Source organism: Tigriopus californicus, chromosome 4 (assembly GCF_007210705.1).
Source record: "Tigriopus californicus strain San Diego chromosome 4, Tcal_SD_v2.1, whole genome shotgun sequence".
Taxonomy (NCBI): Eukaryota; Metazoa; Arthropoda; class Copepoda; order Harpacticoida; family Harpacticidae; genus Tigriopus; species Tigriopus californicus.
Genome location: NC_081443.1, coordinates 13,312,737 through 13,329,358, shown reverse-complemented (window position 1 = coordinate 13,329,358; position 16,622 = coordinate 13,312,737). Strand labels below are relative to the sequence as shown.

At 43.5% G+C, this 16,622-nt stretch overlaps 2 protein-coding genes across 2 annotated transcripts; one reads left to right on the top strand and one right to left on the bottom strand.

Moving 5' to 3' along the window:
- The first annotated feature begins 8,902 nt into the window (after nucleotides 1–8,902).
- Nucleotides 8,903–11,307, top strand: LOC131879085 (zinc finger protein 226-like). The gene is made up of 2 exons (XM_059225292.1): nucleotides 8,903–10,765; nucleotides 11,146–11,307. The coding sequence occupies exons 1-2, from the start codon at nucleotides 9,072–9,074 to the stop codon at nucleotides 11,276–11,278; spliced, it is 1,827 nt and encodes a 608-aa protein (XP_059081275.1). The 5' UTR covers nucleotides 8,903–9,071; the 3' UTR covers nucleotides 11,279–11,307.
- Nucleotides 11,308–13,987: 2,680 nt separating this feature from the next.
- On the bottom strand, nucleotides 13,988–16,415 carry LOC131879090 (ras-related protein Rab-35-like). Its single transcript, XM_059225296.1, has 3 exons — nucleotides 15,608–16,415; nucleotides 15,363–15,497; nucleotides 13,988–15,100 (listed from the first exon to the last, which is right to left on the bottom strand). Exons 1-3 carry the CDS (start codon nucleotides 15,799–15,801, stop codon nucleotides 14,782–14,784), a joined length of 648 nt encoding a protein of 215 aa, XP_059081279.1. The 5' UTR covers nucleotides 15,802–16,415; the 3' UTR covers nucleotides 13,988–14,781.
- Between the last annotated feature and the right edge of the window lie 207 nt (nucleotides 16,416–16,622).

The following is a 16,622-nucleotide window of genomic DNA, read 5'->3' as shown; positions in this document are numbered from 1 at the left end:
AGATTAATGGAAAGTTTGATGAGCATATACAGTTGAAAGTTGGTAAAGCTTTTCAAACATGTGGTTGGATAATATTGCATGTTTTAAGTTCCAGAGATAGTATCATGATGCTAACTCTGTAACAAGTCGATGTTTGAGCTGCATCTTGAAATATGCCTCTCCCATTGGGCTCTAATTAGGTCAGCAGGTTTGCAAAGGCTCGAACAGGTCCAAAGATGTATACTGGAACATTGAGGATATGAGAGAGCTCTTGTATTGGGAAAAGGTATCTGATATTGTACGTTTCTAAGCATTCATGAGCTTTGTCCGCAACCAAGATTTAGGGTCAATTGTAGTGACCGTAGAGGCTTAAGGTGCGTTTTGAGAGCACCTTCAAGCCCTTGATCCAGGCTAGTTAAAACAGTCCTTACGCTTACTAGTCCTACTCTCTTCTTTCTTGGGCTCTTCATTTTCAATTTGCTGCCCTCAAAGATTCGTGGGGCTATGTAGGCGTTGATCCAATAGCAGGATTCAAGTCAGACTTGGATAAAGGTTTTGACTAAATTCGGATCAACCTTATATTCAAGGATTAGCCAGATCAGCCAATTCTAATTCGTTGGTTGATCAAATATATATATAAATAAAAGTCAAGTAAAATGAATAATCTTCTCGTCTTGAACTGTTGGGATTCCAATTCCAGTAGCGGTAAGAAAGTTCGCAAAAAACGTCAAAATTTGCAGATGCAACAACTTTGCAGAAAAATGTCTGATGTGTAATTTTTTTGCAAAATTTGCACATTATGCAGGATGCAAGTTTTGGCCGCCCTAATCTTTAGTGTTTAGATGTCATTTTGTTGGATCAGTTTGTTTGAGTTTAATTCTGTGTTTTGTATTGTTTACCTAGTTTAGGTTCTTGATTCCTTGCTTTTCTCTGTCCCTTATTTCTTGTTAGTATTTCATCTTAGATTTGTATGTTTGTTTGATTTGAGGTATCTGATTCATATTTTGCTTCGTTGTCTTGTATCTCAAGGCAAGATTGCACAGCTTTTAGTTTTTCCTCGTTTTCTTGGTCTCTTGATTTTGCTTCTAATTGATAGTTCCTCTGCATTCATGATGGAAGCTATCTTAAAAAGTCAGCTTAGAGCTTAGACAATGCTTGGACTTGTCTTAGCAGGGAAGATCCTTCTGTAGTCAATAAGCCCTTTATTATTGAGGTTTTAGCTGTGTTCCATCCACCAGCCAAGGATGAAAGGTCCTGACTTATTGAATTCCCGTGTGAACGGAACATGGACTCTTGACCCAAGCACCAGGTAAAAATACCTTGATAGCTCTCAAAGTTGGAGAGCACTTAGTACAAGGGCTTCAAATTTCTTAGACCTATCTTAAGGCCTCCTGTTTACAACCTAATCAGGGCATACGAGCAATAATTCGAGCTTCCTTTATCAGGCCTCAAACAATCATCAATTGACTAAGGATACAACTCTCTAGCTACCTCTACTCCCCACGGTCCTAGATCAATCTCGGTTGTCTGGCATAGACCTGGGCCAATCTTCAAGGCTAACTTTTGCAAAATGTGGTCACTATCCAAGTCAAAATGCGTCTATCAAAGTCGACCTCTACTCTAGAGTCTAACTACTGATTTCTGCTACTAGAGTGATGAACTTTAGATACAGTTTTGCATACAAATCACTTGCTACCTCTACTCCCTACGATGCCAGCACGATCTCGGTCGTCTGGGAAATCTAGGCTACTCTTCAAGGCAAATGACAGTTCAATCTAATTTAAATCACAAACACACCGCCTATTAGCTGTCTTTTTCCGGTAGGAAAAGTGGGGGAATGCTGGACAAATGAAAAAAAAGGGGATATTCACATATGAAATCAATGGGTTAATAATTACTGCCGATGTCTGGTGAGATGGTCCAACGGAGATCTCGGATGACGTCCACTCGACGGGATTGAAGGTCCACTAACAAAGTGACGAAGTGCTGTTACTCAGACTAGGCACTTCCAAGGTCCTCTAGCTCTTGTGTATGGCTTCCTGGGTTTCCCTACTCCATATGATGACGATCTCTGTCCTTCAAAAACAGTTCCCACTTCTTGGCACCACAACAATGGCAAAGTGCCAGCACTTAGCAATGGCGGGGTTTCCTCCTGGAGAGGTTCAAACATTGACTTTTCTCCTCGAGCTCCTAATTCTGACTTTTGTCCTCGTTGAAGGATGATGGGTTACCAGTTCTCCTCAGAACCAAAATGTTACTTCTGTCCTCGTTTGGGGGTGAGTGTGACTGTTGGTTGGTTTTACAACCTTGACTTCCGCCTCTTCCTCATTGAGGCTAAACGGGTTGTGAAGTAAACTCATGGCTGAATGTGTCAGCTTCCTGTAAATCATGACCTTGGGGAGACATCTATCCACCACCGGCCCGAACGTTAGAGGGTTTCATATTGCACAGTTGTCCACGAAAAGTTGTGTGTATTTCGTGGTCAAAGACCGCATTTTAGTGATAACTATTATTGGGGATGGGATTTCTTATCCAGATTCTCTTCCTTTCTCATAGTATCCACGGGATATTGTCTACGATTTGCGAGATTACGTCGGATAAATTTTCTCAGTTCCTTGGAGTGTCTCCGAATTTCACAACTTTCCGAGATTCCGAGAACTGGTATATCAGCAATGAAGAGCTGGAGAAGCTACTTATGATTGATTACGACGTCTCTGCGAGCATTGGAATGGCACTTGGTGGACATCCGAACGCCAAACACGCTGCACGTTGGGAACATCCATCCGTTTTGTAGTTTTCACAAGACCTTGACATACGTTTTCTCTAAACATTTTGATCTTGATGAGGGGAAAAGGCTGTCAGTTTGACCACCTAAATGGTGTCAAAAGCTTCTCAAGTTGGCTTTGAGGAAGTACAATATGAACAAGGGATGTTCGAAGGTAGATTGTCCGTTTTTTCCACCATACATGTGCGTCAGTCCATGAGACTTAAACGTGCTTTAGCGTACTGTGTACGTACCTCTGTCCACGTAGAGGGACACAAAGGAAACAAAACAAACACGTTCTGTTCGTAGTCTTATGGCCAGTTACACGACGCAAATTTCATTACATAAATTCGACGAATAAGCAATTAAGCGATTAGTTTGTTCTCTGGACGAAAATTTCGGGCACCCTGAGGAGTATTGTTTGGGAGCAGGGATGGGGGGGAAGATAAAGACCGGTTGAGATGAGACGGAGAGTTCGAGAAAGTGTGTGAAACAGGGAGAACGGAAAATATACGTGTGAAAATTGTGAAAATTCATCATTGAGTTTAAACCTATATACAGTCCACAAACGAGGAGGAGAAATCTTCCAACCATTCTCGATGAAGTGTTATTTAGTTTTCTAAACACTGGCAAAAGAAAAGGCGGAGAGTGCAAGAACGAGGGCAAAATGATTTTAGAGTGTGAATAAAGCAGTGATTTTGATTAACAACCCCATCCCAACTATGGACTTTCAGAGATATGGACTGCAACGGATTCGATAATACGTACCTCCTTCGCCTTTCACTTTCGCCAATTTCAAACACTTCCTTCATAGGACCACAAAATATTCTCGAATTGACGAACTTGTCAAATTAGGCCAAAATCAGGCAAGTACTTAGCTCATGGTACTCAGGAGATGTGGTAAAGTTAAACAGGTAATCACTAAATAGGATTTCAATTTCGGCCTGCTTCTTAGTCAACTACATAAGCCTTGACGTCATCTCTCTGAAACGAGCCATCGTAAGAGTACTTGCCTTAAATTGAGGATATCTAACGAATTATAACCTTTCATTTTAACAGTACTGGGGATTACATTCCTTGTAGCGGTTAGAAAAGCGGCGAAAAAAAAAATCCCGCAAAAAATATTCCCTGTGTCCTATTAGAAAAATGATTGCGACTCATGAAGAGGTCTTGCTTGAGCTTCAATGCGATGACCAAGTTATCCAATGTCTTGCATCACGATTCACGATAAAAGAGAGCATAACCAACGAGTAGTAACATGATCTGAAACACATCCTGCTATAAGAAGGTTTTGTTGCCTCTTGCCTCTTTTCGCACATGATACACTTTTTGAGTGTCTGACCTAACAAAGCTGGACAATTAGTCTATTACTAAAGTTTTTTGACTATTTATACGGACCAGGCTCAAATCATGGTCGCAATTAGTGTCATGAATATGCAAAATTATTTCTGACAATCGAACGTATCAATGTTGAATTTTGTTTATTTTCTATAATTCATTTCTCTAATTGCTGTTTATTAGATCCTAACCTGCTTCTGCTTGACTAGTCGGGTGATTTTCCATCGAAATGCTTGAAATTTCTTGTGTGAAGAATAGTAGCCGAAGACTTGGCGGCAAAAATCGCACAGATTGCATCTGAAATAGATAAGAAGTTATGATCCAGGATTAGTTTATGACAAACAACCTGACAAAATTATCTTAATTTATGGGAGTACTTTTTAAATCAGGTACTATACATGAGGAGTAAGTTTGCAGTAGTGATATGTTCACGTGTGATTCCATTAACGACCCTTATGATTCTTAGTTACACTTTTAAGCCTTCCATTGGCAAGTTTTGTCGCTTCCTTTTTTGGTTTAAGTCTTCGGTCCATTTTGCTCCAAGAAATAGATTGGACTAGTTTTATAGATAGTTTTGGTGAAAAATAATTACTATGTATTTGGACATTTAGGCAAGCGCTGGTACTACAAACAAACTTGCCTGCCAATGCCAATGATGCAAAGTTGGAGTTCAAACTGGCTTTAACGAAGATGACCTTTCTTATATATTTTTTCAAACACGTGCTGGAAGCCCCAACAGAGAGAGTATGTAGCGCAATTGGTTAACGCGTGACAGAGCTCTCTTATACTCGGGTTCATGGGTTCGATCCCCAGGTGCCACAACAACAAACTTGGTTATCTAGGCCCCAGATTTTAAAAATGCATCCATGTGCCAAAAAATGAAATTTTGTTGAAGATTTTTTCTCTTGGGATCAAGTGTATCAGGGGAGATGGTTTAGCGCAGTTGATTAACGCGCGACCGAGCTATGCTCGGGTTCATAGGTTCATCCTAGGTCTCCTCCCCCTGCAGTGGATCATCGCCTCGAACGGCGGACCCTGAACCTCTAAATGGGACAGCAATATATGTAACATTGAACAAATTGTAAAACTATTGTGATCTCAATGAGAAGCCGAATATCGCAATAAAGACAATAAAGTATCAGTTACAAGATATTGATTTACCGGGTACTAGGAAATACTCTTCATAGTTTTGCAAGGGCTTATGGTTTGCATTTTCCTATTTTGAAGTCAGACCAGATATCAGGTCAATGTTTTGGCAATCTGAAGGACATGTTTAAATATATTGAATAACAAATACTCCCGCTCTTAAAAGCTTCGGCAAGGAGTAGTTGAGCACAGCATTTCGGACATTTTCTCTGTGATTTCCTTACTGCATATGCGAGGTATCAAGCAATCGTTTTCCTTTAGATTTAGCTCATTGGTCACATGTTGGACATGGACGACGTACACTGAACCTATTTGACGCGGCCAAATGTACCCCAATAGTATAACGGAAATTTGAGAAACCATTGAACTCAACCTCCCGACCAGAAATTGAAAAAATCATGGTTCACTCTCTCCAAGCCAAGCAAATTCCTCGCCATAGGCACTGGAAATTATAGGGAGGAACATGGCCAAGTCTTTAGCTTGCATGTTGAGGAATTCCTGTCTACCAGGATTTTTTCCTATTGTTCAAGTTTTTCAGCTGTCCAAGTGTAGTTGAGGTAAACGGGTCTTACAAGATGGCGAACCCATGAAGTTTGACTTGTTCGAATAAAAATTACAAGTGACAAGAATCGTGTAAAGTTCTAAATATTTTTGATGTGAGGTGGTTGCCAGAAACACCAAGCACTCCTTAAAAGTGAATCAGATGTGTTTTATTAACTACAGATCAAAGCCTATACGGTATACTGCGACAATTTGATAGACCTCCAGTTACTCGTAAATTGAGACCTCCATGGTTGAGACAAGAACTATGACCAGATCAATGGGAATGTAATGCTCGTAAAGTGTATTGAATGGAGTTGTGGCCAGCCAATGAATGAAAGCTCATGAAATGTTGAAGTTGATGCATTCTAAGATTAACCATTATGTCAAGATGATAAGGCCGAAGAGAGAGGGGTTCACGTCATTATTGGAAAGCTTAAATCATAAGATTTTGATTGATCCTTGTGAATTCAATCAATCTTCCAGGTAGAAAAGCCCCATTTGGTCTCTGTCATATTAGAAAAGACTACCTGTATACCATCTCCAAACGCAATGGCAACCTGTCAATGTTCAAAAGGGTTAAAACATCACTGAAACGTGGCATTTGAAGGCTTTACGATGGCTTTACCCCTCCAAATAAAAGTTTTAATAAAACTTTTCGTTCCGCAAATTCATATCTTACTTGTGCTTATGATTTAAAAAATGAACCGGAACAAAGACCATGGAATCATTGAACGGGTCCCTATAGATCAGAAACATTCGAAAAAACACCAAAACCCGGAAAAGTAAATCTTAGAACGAAGTGTTTGAGACATTTCCTGGAACCCGGCTTCCGACAATTAGCGAGTCTCAGGTGATGAGAATCAAACTAATAAACTTACTTGAAAGGCGTTTCCCCCGTGTGCATTCGTTCATGGTTCTTGACACATCCAAGTTGCGAAACAGGCGCTCACAGTATTTGCATTTAATAGTAGGGGGTGATGAATCTTCAAATGGCGTTGAAGCATACAGTGGTTTACGCACAACATGGAGCATACTTCGCATTTAAATTCAGCGTGTTGATGAACATGAACTCGATGAACTGCAATTGACGCACCTTGGAGAATTCTTTGCCACAATCTGGGCATTTTGCAGACGCGTGATGTTCCTTCATGTGACGCTTGAGGCCGGCTAAATTGGCCAGGTAATGCACAATGAGAGGCAGAGCGTGTTTGTGGTTGACTACAACCTAAATCCTTCATGGATGAGACCTGCTCAATGTTCTTACTTCATCATCTAATAGTGGAGTGTCTAATGACGTCGACCCAAATTCATTGAGCGGAATTTTCATTCCATTCAGTGCCATGTTACTTGCAGCAACCACAGGAGTAGATTGGTCGACTCTCTAACAGACAACTTGAGTTCTGACCATTCCTACCAACTACCAATTTTTTCGTATAAGCATGAGATACTGACATTACTACTACCAAGCTTCTGAAGCGGAGCAATGAAGATAATGAAAAGGAGAGGACCCTAATGGAGCCCTGAGGGACACCCGACTTAACATCATGTACATCACTAAGGGATCCCTTCAACCTTAACTAATTGTTTCCTACCACAAATTAAACTTCTAAGCCAATTGAGAACCTTGCCTGGATTCCAATCTCATGGAGCCTGTTGACTAAAGGCTATTATCTACCTTGTCAAAGCCTTGGCAAAGTCAAGATAAACTACATGAGACTGAATTGGCTCTCAATAACCTGTCTATATGTTTTAATCAGTTGGGTAACCGTGCTAATATGCTTGAACCCATGCTGGCTAAGAGAAGGACTCTATGGATATCAAGAAATTCAACAAGTTTGAACTTCATGACTTTCTCATACCCCTTCGCATATTTGAGTGAGAGAAACGGCCTATAGTTACTGGGGAGTGTCTTATCTCCCCTTTGAAAATTGGCCACATGAGCTACCTTCAGAGAAGAGGGGAACTTGCCCTGGTCCAAGATGCAACGCATCAAGTGCAAGAAAACCAAGAAAACCTGTGAGCATCTCATCAGAAACTGAGATGTCAACCCCATCAGGGCCAGGGGAGCTCGAGAGTCTCAAGTCCCTGATGGCCTCTAAAGCATCCTGATCTGTGACTATAAGATCATCTGAATGCTCAACGTGACAAGCCTTGCCAGTCCCAACAAACTCATCAATAGTACCTATTTAGCCCTCAAAAGAATTTTATTTCCAAGCCCTACTCAGGGCAGGAAGCACCATAGACAAGGCAAGATTCTGTCTCCTAGGGAGAACACCTTAAATCCAGGTGTTTTAAGATAATTAAGAGATGTAATTTTCCTATTTGTCTACATGTTGTCTGATATGGAAGGCAAAACTAGCCCTTACAGATCCCCAGAAAGAGTTGATGCCTATGTTTTGGAAAGTTTATTTGCAATTTTTTTTCAAATTCGTTTAATTTTTATTCAAATTTCGTGTCAATAAATACCATATTTATCTGCAAGATTTGGCCGGCCCGACTAATGATCAATGATGATGATTATCAACTACCAATACAATCAAGCCCATTGTGAAACAGCTTTATCACTAGTATCTTCCGGCCTTTTTAAATCTGCTATCAAACCTGAGCATGATTCGATGAACGCCTGTCCCTATGCCTTCCTCCACTTTGGGGAATGAAGAGATCTCTTCGAATATCATGACCTTTATGCCAGATACTCCCGGATCGCTGGTATTATTTCATTGATCAAACGTCAACTTGCCATGATCAAGTTTGAGATAGTAACCGTACCATTGGACCATTGTGGTGTTAAGACACTCGATAAATTAGAAAAGGCGTACCACTGAATGCTGTTTTTTTAAGGATTTTAAAGGATAATTGCTTATAATTTATCCTGATCTCTTTATTGAATCATGTATATCGATTGTTTTTGGTCTGTGCACCGGACATTGGTTGAACTTTAAAAGCACAAAATAAATACCAGAATATTGTTACTTTCTATCCAAAGCTTGCTTCAATTGTGCCGAAGACCTGTAACAAACTGTTCTGCTTACTTTTAATGATTGAAATTCTTGACTGAAGGGCATTCCTCGGCAACCTTACAGCCAATTCTCGACTCATGCCAAACTTCGTCCATATTCCAGTGGATTATGGAATCATCTGCCCAATTTTGGCAGCCCTGTCAGTGAATAAGTAGTGTCTAAAATCGGGATCGGCGGGTGTGATCCTCGGAAAGCAATGATTCCATCGGGAAGCATCGACCATTTCCTCTCTAAATTTCACTACTAAGTCCATTGGCGTTTAAGATCGACACTGTGAAGCTATGGAGTTGCTCCAAGACCAGCTGGCCGTGGCCGGCTTCCATGTGGCCCAAGTGGATGGGGATTGGTTGGTCATCACCAGGTCCCAGTTCGATTGGTGGCTCAAGGCCGACACGCCTTATCAGACGCTGTCCGTCCTCTATCATGGTCCTTCTCAGCGATACATGCTGCGCGCATTGGGTCGAACCACGGATCAAGGCACCTTGAGCTCGCCCCACACGCTCGTCCAGTTTTGCGCTCGCCTCAAGACCCAAAGCGCGTGCCTGGGCATCACGTCACCCAAGGCGGGCTCGTTCCCCTTGTCTTGCCAATTCTCGGTCCATTGCTCGCATTATGCCGAACCCAAACCCGGTTCAGAACAACAACAACAACAACAACAACAACAACGACGATGCTCGGCTTGTCATCAGGCCTCCATTGATAATGTGCATGGAAATCGAGACCCGGAGCACGAAAATGGAATCAAAACCGAGCCCGAGGTGACCCTGGTGGACAGTCCCAAGGTCGAGGCGGACCCTGTCCTAGATCCGGCTGAGGACGCGCTCACGCTCAAGATCGAGACGCAGGACATTCTGGACATGATTCAAACCAAAGAAGCCACCATCCCCTCGGTTTTCCAAGACTTTGAGAGCCAGAGTGGTCGGTCAGTAGTCCCTCTGCGGTCTCGACCCTCGCGTCAAGCCAGCCTGAGAGCCCGGCCCGCCATTCACCAGGCCATGAAACACAAGCCACCCAAGATGCGTCCAACCCGGGGGATGGACCTGGATGAAAGCCGACAAGTCTTCCCAGCCCCAGTTCAAGCCCAGCCTCGGCCTCAGCGACGAGTCAAACCCGTCCCTTGGGAGCAGGGTCGCCCGTGTACCTTATGTGATAAAGTATTTTACCAAAGAAGTCTATATTACCGACATTTGCAAAGGAAGCACTTTGGGGGTCGGTACGTGTGTCATTTGTGTCGGGTCAAACTCCCCGTACCCCAAGCTGTGATGGAGCATCTTTTGGCGGAGCATCCTGGATCGCCGCTGGAAGCTCATTGCCCTAATTGTCAAGTGATGGTCAATTTTGACGAGGACCCTTTAATCCTGGGGCAGCATTTTCTCAAATGTGTTCAAGGACGGCAAAAAGTGGCCAAGCCTAAACCGCCACCGGAAAAGAAGCCGGTCGTGTGTCCAGATTGCGGCAAGGTGTTTTCTTCCATGGCGTCAATGCGAGTGCATGTGAAGAAGTTTCACTCCACGGACGTACCCGTGTGCCACAAATGCGGTTTTGTGGCCACGGATCCTCGTAAGCTCAAGAATCACTTGAGAGCCAAGCACAAAGAGGAAATTGAGCTCTCCGATCAGAACGACAATGACGACGATGGACCCGCTCTCTGTCCGTACTGTGCGTGCACTTTGGCCAATGCTTCTGGTCTCAAACGTCATTTGAAAGAAAATCACGAGACCGTGAAATGCCCTGAATGCGATGAAGAATTCCCCAAAGTGCGTCAATTGCAGGCTCATCGAGTTCGAGTTCATCAACACGCTGAATTTAAATGCGAAGTATGCTCCATGTTGTGCGTGAACCACGGCATGCTTCAACGCCATTTAAAGATCCATGTACCTCCGACATTGAAGTGCAAATTCTGTGAGCGCATGTTTCGTAACTTGGAGGGGGTCAAAAATCATCAGCGAATGCACACGGGCGAAACTCCCTTCAAGTAAGTTTACCGAACTCAATTATCTTGTTCTCAGATAGTTCCATATTCTCTTTATAATGGAGTGAAGGTTGGTTCTTTTCGCGAATTGGGCTGCCATTCATGACGGCAGACTTATTTTGTAAACATTGCAGAGGAAATTGTGCACCTTCTTGATACATGGAAGGACATGAGATGAACTGAATGTAATAAGTTGTCTCCCGGAACTTTAGATGATTTTGATTCGTGCAGCATGTGGAACACGAACTTCAAGTTCAAGCAGAGGACTTCATTACGAATATTCAATGCTCAATTACACATTTGTACTAATGTTGACTTGGTTTACTTCGGCTGACAATTCGAATTTAAGACGAAAAAAATATTCCTTTCATTTTGTCTTGCAGATGCGACCTGTGCGATTTTGCTGCCAAATCTTCGGCTACTCTGTGTTCGCACAAGAAGTTCAAACATTTCGACGGGAAATCGCCCAGGGTGATCAAGCGGAAGCAGGTTGAGGATAAGATTAATAGCTATTAAACTGCATCGGGTGAACACCCCCCCNNNNCCCCCCCCCCCGAAAAACTGACACTCATTATTGTTCAATAATATGTTTATGTTTATAGGTCTGCTCGAAACATACAAATGCATACTCTCTTCACTTATTCACTTGTATTAGTTTTTGCATTACACAGGCCAAAGAAATGACACGGTTAGTTGAAGTGAGGCTGCCTATGTGTCCAATAGGGATTGACACTGAACACGTTTAGTTACGTGATTCTCAAATTGAAGCTGGAAAAAAGATGGAGCACTCATCGACACTGATTAATGCATGGAGTACGGTAGTAGTGGAGTGGAAAGCTCTCTGAAACCTCACTAGAAGACGTTCCAGTTTTGCGTTACCTTCTGATCAAATACTTAAACATGAAGATGGCATTCATTGAGCACATTGAGCACTCTCTCAGCGAGAATAAATCTGATCAGGAGGTAATGCATAGCTCTACCAAATCTCACTAGAAGATACTTGTCCCCACACCCTGATGCCCAACTACCAGAATGTGTTCAACACACACCTTGCCGCTGGTGATAAGAAAAAAACCGGAAACACCCAAACCTTCTAAATCATCATCTAATATATTCAGTCACATACTTCTAGAAATATGGACTGTGAACGAACTTTCCGCCAAATAAGCTTGCTCTTGGTCAAAGCAACGTTATCAAAGAAAAATTTAAAAGATTTAGAAGTGCCCCATGAAAACAAACCAAGAGGTTTATTGGGGTAACTTAGGGATCTCACCAATTTTATTCCATTTTTATATATTCAGACATTATTATTGATATTCATTCATGTGTAAGAGAATCCCTATATAAAAATTGATCAAATCAGAACTGTAAATCTCTTCAATTAGAGGCAGGTCATATCCACACTTTTTACTTGTAAAGTGGTTCATTTCAAATTTAGGTTGCCAAAAGCTATTGTGACCAACAGAAGGCCGAAAATTAAAATCTTATTTGGTGTTTACTACATAACTTTGGATAATTCTCCTGAGTTCCCTAAACATAGTTTTGGGCTCATAGTTTGGTCAAGTTCATCTATTCAAGAAGATCTTGGGGTTGTATTTTTGGAATTTTTTTTTGGATTAAAGTGAACGATTTAGGAGATACGAATGTCTTGCTTCTTTTTGTAGTCCGCATCTCTAAAAGTCCGTGAATCAGTTTTTATCATTCTCCTCTGCCTCCTCTCTCCTTATGGATAAACAAGCATAGAAGCCCAAGAAAACGCCCCAAGGTGCCGAACTTCAGCAACGTATTTGTCACTGAACAAGTGATGATCTCTTCTAGTGCCATAAATACACCACCAACTCTTCTGAGAGAGACTTGTTGATACCTACAGGGGTAAAATTGTAAGCACTTTAGGTACACAAATAGGGTTAAGCAGAGTTACTTGTATCAATATCAATGGCTTTTAATCATCATCTTTTTCCATTAATTTGTGCTAAAAAGCTAAAGGTAAGTCTAGCAAAAGTGATGTTTTTGAAGTTAATCAACAAAAACTTGTGACAGTGTTTTTTTCCTAGAACCATTCTATTGGAAATGAGGATTGTAAAAGCGTTGGTGTGCTGTCAATCATACAGTGTACAACTTCCTGTTTAATTCCTTTTCACATTTGTTTGACATTTTACCTGTAAAGGATTTGCAACATTTCCCTGAAGAGTTTGTAGCCTATTCCATGGAGTCCGTCAGGACCGGAGAGGAAAGCACGAATGTCTTCTAACAAGGTTTCCGAGAGCAATGCATTACCTCCTGATCAGATGCATGCCCTCTAAGCAGGGATGAGAACTATTAAAGGCCATTTTCTACCACCTCGCAGAAATTGGTGGCAGAAAGTGGCAGAAATTGGTCCAAAATAAGTGGCAAAAAATTGCAGAAAATTCTAAATCATCTTTTTCTAGTATTTACGATCACTTCCGTTAATTTTTAAGCCTACCAATATGTAGTTTTGACACGTTGGGATGGGTATTTTGCATCAAATGTGAGATACAACCACCAAACGTCATTGGAGTGTGATCGAGTTTGAATTTTGCCACCGCAATCGATTTGAGTCAGGGATGCCATTGGACCTAAACTCTTTAAAGTCAAAATGACGACAATGGGGTACCCCCACGTGGTTTCGTGAACGCAAATTTTGAAATGCGGCAGGACTAAATTTTACCCAATCGCATTTCAAAATGTGCGTTCACGAAACTATCTCATACTCTCAGTAGGTGCAACTGGGTACAAATCGCATCCCAAAATATGCACCCATGAAACCATGCGGGGGTACCCCATTGCATTCAAAAAGTTATATTGTATTCAAAACCAATTTTCAAAACCCCATTTTGATGGCTATGGAAAAAAAACTGTAATTTACTTACTTTTTACAACTGACGTACTCCATGTCCTGCTGTAAGCTAGCTTGGTCACATTTATTCGATTCGGCTAGCCTTAAATGGCAACTGCTATATAAAATATAATCGTTCTCCAGAGAGAGAGAGAGAGAGAGAGAGAGAGAGAGAGGCTTAGCGAATGGAATGATGACGAATGCCGTTTTTGAAATGCAGAAGGTGTAGAAAAGAAATGAGACTTAATGAGGAGTTGGAATTCATGCATCATTTCTTACTTAGTGAATATAGTTTATCGACATCCGGGCTTGGTTTTCTCGGCGACCCGAGGGCAATGCTGTTGTTGGTTGGTTGGTTAGTAGTTAGCTTTTTTTTAATCCATATTGATTTATTATTTCTTGAATGATCTTAAATGTCAATGTTACTCATGAGCACTGGGCAATTTTTCCATGTCGTGATGATATGAGGAGTTTGTCGCATCATGTTGCAACATCATAATCATCATCTGGATTATCCGATCCGCAGCAGCACCGAACATAATTGAAAAGCGCGATGTGGGCCGAAGCAGTAGAGATAAAAAAATAATCAAAACGGAGTAATTGATCTTGTTATAACCTCCTCTTAGACCAGATATGAGGATCCATGATGAGATGAGGGTCGTGGCTGCTCAAACTATTGTAGCTTGTACCACTGTTGTTACGGATCGGACCATGTTGAACACGTGATTGTCGAGTCTCAGCAGACAACCACATCACTACATCAGGACTTGGTCTGAAACACGACGCGTTTTAAATGCTCACAGCGAAAGTTCGGTCGCGGGAATAAATTGCGGGGATAAATCGCGGGCAGAAGAGGAGGAATTTGATCGATCACGTTTACTCAACCCAACCATGTCATGGGTGGAGACACTTGGGGGCTGGGCGCTCAAACACTGAAGGAAAGCGACCACGAGACCGATAGGGCAGACAACGGGTCACAGTGAGGGAGATGAGGGTGTTTGTGCTTTTCGCTTCTCATTCCCTTGTTCTCAGGTCCATTGATGACTATACATTATGGAAGTGTGTGTGTGTGTGTGCGTATGGAATAACTGGCGACAGGTCGACTCCTGGCGATTGGGAGTGATCTGACGACGACGACGGTGCCTTCCATGGATGGGTTGGTTTACTTATTGCAACAACCGGACTTTTTGGCGGGCCTTTGTCCGGGTCGGCGACTACCCACGCGAATGCTCTCAGCGGGCTGGTTGAGTTGGTCTTGTTGACTGCGTTTGGACTTGAGGACGAGCTCGGTGATAGCCCGAAACATCTCCTCCACGTTGAGGTTCTCCTTGGCCGAGGTCTCGAAGAGTTGAATGTTCATCTGGTTGGAGAATCGGCGGGCATCCTCGGTAAGCACCACTTTCCGATCCGGATCGTCGTTCTTATTGCCCACCAAGATCCGGTTGACTACATCACAGTTTTGATCGATCTCGTGGAGCCATCTGAAACCAACAACCAGAGAGATTCATAGTGGAACAACATTGTCATTCCACATTTAAGTTCAATCGCAAAACCACGACGAGACATTCATTTTTACGCGAACCAGATTGACCTCAGCGCCAGGACAATGCATAATGAATGGGCTCTGACTGATCTTTCCCGGTGACAGGGGCTGCTTAGACGTACCCATGTTGATGGGAACCCAATCTCTGGCTCGACTGGGGGGAGCCTAGCTCACTTGCTCAGGGAATACTGCGGACTCACCTTTTGACATTGGCAAAGGAATCGCCGGACGTGACATCGTAGACCACGATAACGCCATGCGTGCCCCGGTAATAAGTGGACGTAATGGTGCGAAAGCGCTCCTGACCGGCGGTATCCCAAATTTGCAGCTTGACCCTAAAATGCCCACCAAGTTTGTCCATCCATGAATTCATCAATCGATATCCATGATGCCAATCACCACCCATGATGTAGGCAGGCATGGGGGATCAAGGATGGTCACTTACCGTTCGCCGCGCACCTCAATGGTGCGGATCTTGAAGTCCACCCCGATGGTGGTGATGTAATTGCCCGAAAACGTGTTATCGGCGAATCGCACCAATAACGAGCTCTTGCCCACGCCGGAATCCCCGATGATGAGCAATTTGAACAGATGATCATAGTCCTTGCTGGCGTGGTGGTGCCCGCCGCCCAACGCCATCCTGACTCACGCCCACCCACAGGCAGGGGCGCTAGTGGCAATGATGAACAATCTTGGCGGGAGCGGGCTGATGGAGCTCAGCCGCCGGCGCGACTTGGGGATCTGGAAGAGAACGGAAGCGAACCAGGCTGGACAGGCCGGCTCAACCGGGTGCCGGATGGGCAGACGGAGACCCGGGCCTCAGACGGTGGTGGATGGTCAACGACTAGTTAGTGAGGGACCAAGCCCGGCGGCCCCATGATCATGACCCGTGCCGTGGCCACCCGCCTGCTTCCGGGCCGATCCCATGCAACCGGAAATGCCGCGCCTGACACTGATCGCCCGGTCCCAGGGCCAGCACGGAGGCCTAGACCTAGGAGGGGGTAGGGGGCGGAACTCACACACCGATGGACAGACCGGCGGGCTGGAGGGCGTTGACGAACGTAATGGGGCCCGCGTGGTTAGTCTTGTCCAATGGTTAGGCTGGGAAGCTGACGCGACCGCCAACGGGTCGAGAACGGCTCGAGAATCGGGAATTAGGAACCGGGGTTGTTGCTTTTCTTTCCGAAAGCCTCAGCCCATCAATCAATCTTTCAAGCAGTGGTAGCAGCCCTGGTATTTTTAAAACGAGTAGTAGCATTCGTGGTCAGATGGGCCATGCCCTGACTGATGGGTGTGTGGTGTCTCTCAGGCAGGGTTGCCCAATCTCCAGCATCGTTAGTGGCCACATTCGCGTTCGACACTAGCCATTGAGAGACCAATGAGGAATGATCTTGAAAGGTTGGGTGATTCCAGTTTTTTGCTTACTGTGGGGAGATAAAATAGTGTCCCAGGGCCGTTCA